Source organism: Etheostoma spectabile, chromosome 21 (genome assembly GCF_008692095.1).
Source record: "Etheostoma spectabile isolate EspeVRDwgs_2016 chromosome 21, UIUC_Espe_1.0, whole genome shotgun sequence".
Classification (NCBI taxonomy): Eukaryota; Metazoa; Chordata; class Actinopteri; order Perciformes; family Percidae; genus Etheostoma; species Etheostoma spectabile.
Window position 1 is genome coordinate 7,484,776 of NC_045753.1, and position 3,335 is coordinate 7,488,110.

The 3,335-nt window shown below is 36.9% G+C and overlaps 1 protein-coding gene across 1 annotated transcript; it reads right to left on the reverse strand.

Moving 5' to 3' along the window:
• Window positions 1-488: 488 nt before the first annotated feature.
• LOC116671680 (SUN domain-containing protein 2) lies at window positions 489-2,094 on the reverse strand. Its single transcript, XM_032503080.1, has 5 exons — window positions 2,024-2,094; window positions 1,798-1,913; window positions 1,477-1,650; window positions 763-852; window positions 489-604 (listed from the first exon to the last, which is right to left on the reverse strand). Exons 1-5 carry the CDS (start codon window positions 2,064-2,066, stop codon window positions 503-505), a joined length of 525 nt encoding a protein of 174 aa, XP_032358971.1. The 5' UTR covers window positions 2,067-2,094; the 3' UTR covers window positions 489-502.
• Between the last annotated feature and the right edge of the window lie 1,241 nt (window positions 2,095-3,335).

Below are 3,335 nucleotides of genomic sequence, written 5' to 3' on the forward strand. Positions count from 1 at the left end.
TTAATTTATTCCAATAAATGATAAAATTAATTCAACAGTTCAAAACATTGACCTGCTGTGTGGGAGGAAACCGGAGCCCCGGAGGAAACCCACGCAGACATGGGGGCTGTATTCACACAGCCACCATGCCGCCTAGAGGGAAGGCAAATCAACTGCAAACATCTTGAACATGACATGTGTTATGTATCCTTCACAAAAAAATGTTCATTGTAATATAATTATATATAACATAACATTATATTCCATACCCTCTGACTATCACCTCTGCACTATGCTCCTAATTAAAATTAATAACTATCACCATTTATATTTACTACTGCATACTTTGCACACTGTCTCAACCTGTCTAATTATTATATGTGTGTATATATTTTTGTTTTGTATGAGTAACACAATGTAAGCAACACAATTAAAGCAAAATTCTCTTTTGGAATCCTAATTGGGTAAGCTAAATTCAGGCAAATTAAGATGTTTGTGATTGATTACCTTCACCTCCATTTGTCTACCGTGAACCCTGAAGCTGTACAAACAGGTGTAGTCTGCGTTTCCCCAGTTTTGTGTCAATCTGTAGCTTCACATATCGGAAGACTCCTTTGTCTGGATTCTGGGGAGAGTCAGAGAGAGAAATGAAATACCTCGTCTTATATACAGTTGTTTGAGTACCCACAGTGTGCAGCCATAAACATGGGAAGGAAAGAGCTTTCATTCTCAGAAAATCTCTACTTATTATTCTATGAAGTTATACTGTCATATCATACTTACAGGCAGCCTAAAGGTCTGAAATGCTGCGCCGTCTTGATCATAGACCAGTGTTCCCAAATAGGTTCCTTCCTCAGTAGCAGTCCTCATTCCCTGGAGAGGAAAAAGAGATGAACTGAACCTTTTGTTGTGCACTGTGTGAATAAACAAGTATGCTGGACATTTCCAGTGGTGGAATGTAACTACTTCAGTACAAATGTTAAGGTACTTGTACTTTACTTTTCAAACAACTTTCTATTTCTACTTACTACACATCAAGAGAATACTCTACTTTTTTACTCCACTACATCATCTGCACATCATCACAGCTTTAGTTTCTAGTTACTTTAGAGATTAAGATGTCGGCACACAGAGATCCATAGTAGATATCAAATCTGATGTTTTTATATAAATAAACTCCAACAATAAAGCCTACATCATAAAGCTAATCATCAGAATATAGATTTAAAAAGCACGAAACTGTTTGAATCATTTCCGGTTTCAAAATGTGAGATTTTTTTCTGCATTGGGTACTTTACTTTTAATACTTGAGTACATTTTCCTGATGGTACTTACATAATTTTACTTAAGTAACTTTTTCAATGCGGACTTTACTTGTAACAGGTATGTTTACAGTGCAGTTGTATTTCAGTTTGTAAAGGCTCTGAATACTTCCTTCACCACTCGACATTTCAAGTTTTCTGTTTATCAAGGTATAACTAAAAATGTGTTAACTACATAGATAGAAAATTTCCTCGGTGCACTGGCGATGGATTCATATGGGGACTGGCTCTTTGTTATGTGGCCGAGTGTCACGCTAGTGATGGACACTGGGTGGGACAGCGAGATAAACAAATGCCCTTGGTCACCTGAAAAGGGCCAGCATTGTCCAGGAAGTAATGATGATTGTCCCTGAGGGGAGAAAATTTAACATTTTAGTCTCCACACTTTATAAACCGTAACCGTTTCTCCATGTTCTTAGATATCAAATAACAGAAGTTTTAAAACTGTGATTGCAATACAGTATTACAGTATTAGACTATCTTTGCATGTTCCTACCTGGATTACTCTCCGCTGAGTTTTGGATGAATACGACCAGCTGTATATCTTATCCCATATCCCAAATCCTGGAGGCCACAATGTATCCGAAGATAAATAATGTAAAACCCTGGCACCTGCATTCACACACATCAAAGACACACATACTAAGTTAGAAATGGACTCCAAACAGCTTCCACCATAACCGTGGTATAAAATCCTGATGAGACAGATGAGGATGACTCACCTTGCGATTCTAACGCAAAGTTTGATGCCGGGGGAACAGACATGATCACATGTTCGGGATCTCACCTCCTGCTGCACCTCTTTTAGTTCATACTTGTGTGTGCGTGTGTGAGTCTAGGAACAAAGCCCAAAGGTTAGAATTAAAGTTCAAGGATGTGGTTCATTTTAAACTTCACAAATAATTTCTACCAAAAAAATACACTCTGCCCGAAACGTACGACACAAGACACTGAACCCCGAGTTGCCCCCGTGCTGCGCATCGGAGTGTGAGTGTGTAGATATCTGATGAGCAGGTGGCACCTGTACGGCAAGCCCCGGCCACAGTGTATGATTTGTGTGAATGGTGAATGTTTCCTGTAGATGTAAAAGCGTCTTTGAGCAGTTGTTAAGACTGGAAAAGCGCTATATAAATACAGCACATTTACATATGCTTGGACCAATTGTAAATATTTCAATTTGCAGTGTGGTTTTGTTGAATGATCTTGACAACATGATCAACATATAAGATAATGCAACTGTAAAATAATTGCAAACTTTTACAAAAGAACAATATTTGAAAAATACAGAAGTGATGAAGGAGAGAGTGTCAATCTCACTGATGTAATGATGCTGTTGTTATTTTTTCTTTATAGTAGGACGTAAAATGGAGTAAATATGGTTTGTATTGTTTAAAAATTAAAAAAATAATTATTTATCTTATTGGATTGTTCACTTGCTATGATAAGACTGGGGGTAGGACTTGACAAGCCTAGGCTTCCTATCCCTTTTTTTATTGATTTAGTTTGACTTTTTTTCATTATTCTTCATTTTATTTATTTTTGAAGCATTCAAAATAAAGATAAAAAAATAAGGCTATTATCATTTCTATGACTAAGGGGGTAACCATCCACGGATTTGGATCGATATATATGAGTAGATGATAGTTTTTATTTTTTTATTTTAATGTCTGGAAGAGTGTTTATTATTGAAATTGTCAAATGTTATTTTAGCTGCTTTTGTAAGTGAATATAAGGTACCTGATTGTGTTAAGGCTTATGTATCGGTCACAGCCCTGAATTGATTGAAATCGAAATCATATCGTGGGACTTTGCGTTCAGTAAATATTGTATCACGGTCTTAAGAATCAATATATTATCATATTGTGATTGTTTTATTTACACCGCTAGTATTGCAAGGAACCTCTTAAAACTTAGGGCGGACTAAAATGAAAGCAGGTTTTAGAGTATTAAAATGTTGTTAGCGTAATTTTGGAGGAAACTCACCGATGACCAAAGAGCAACGCAGAGACCGCTGATGATCCGTGCTCGTGGGCC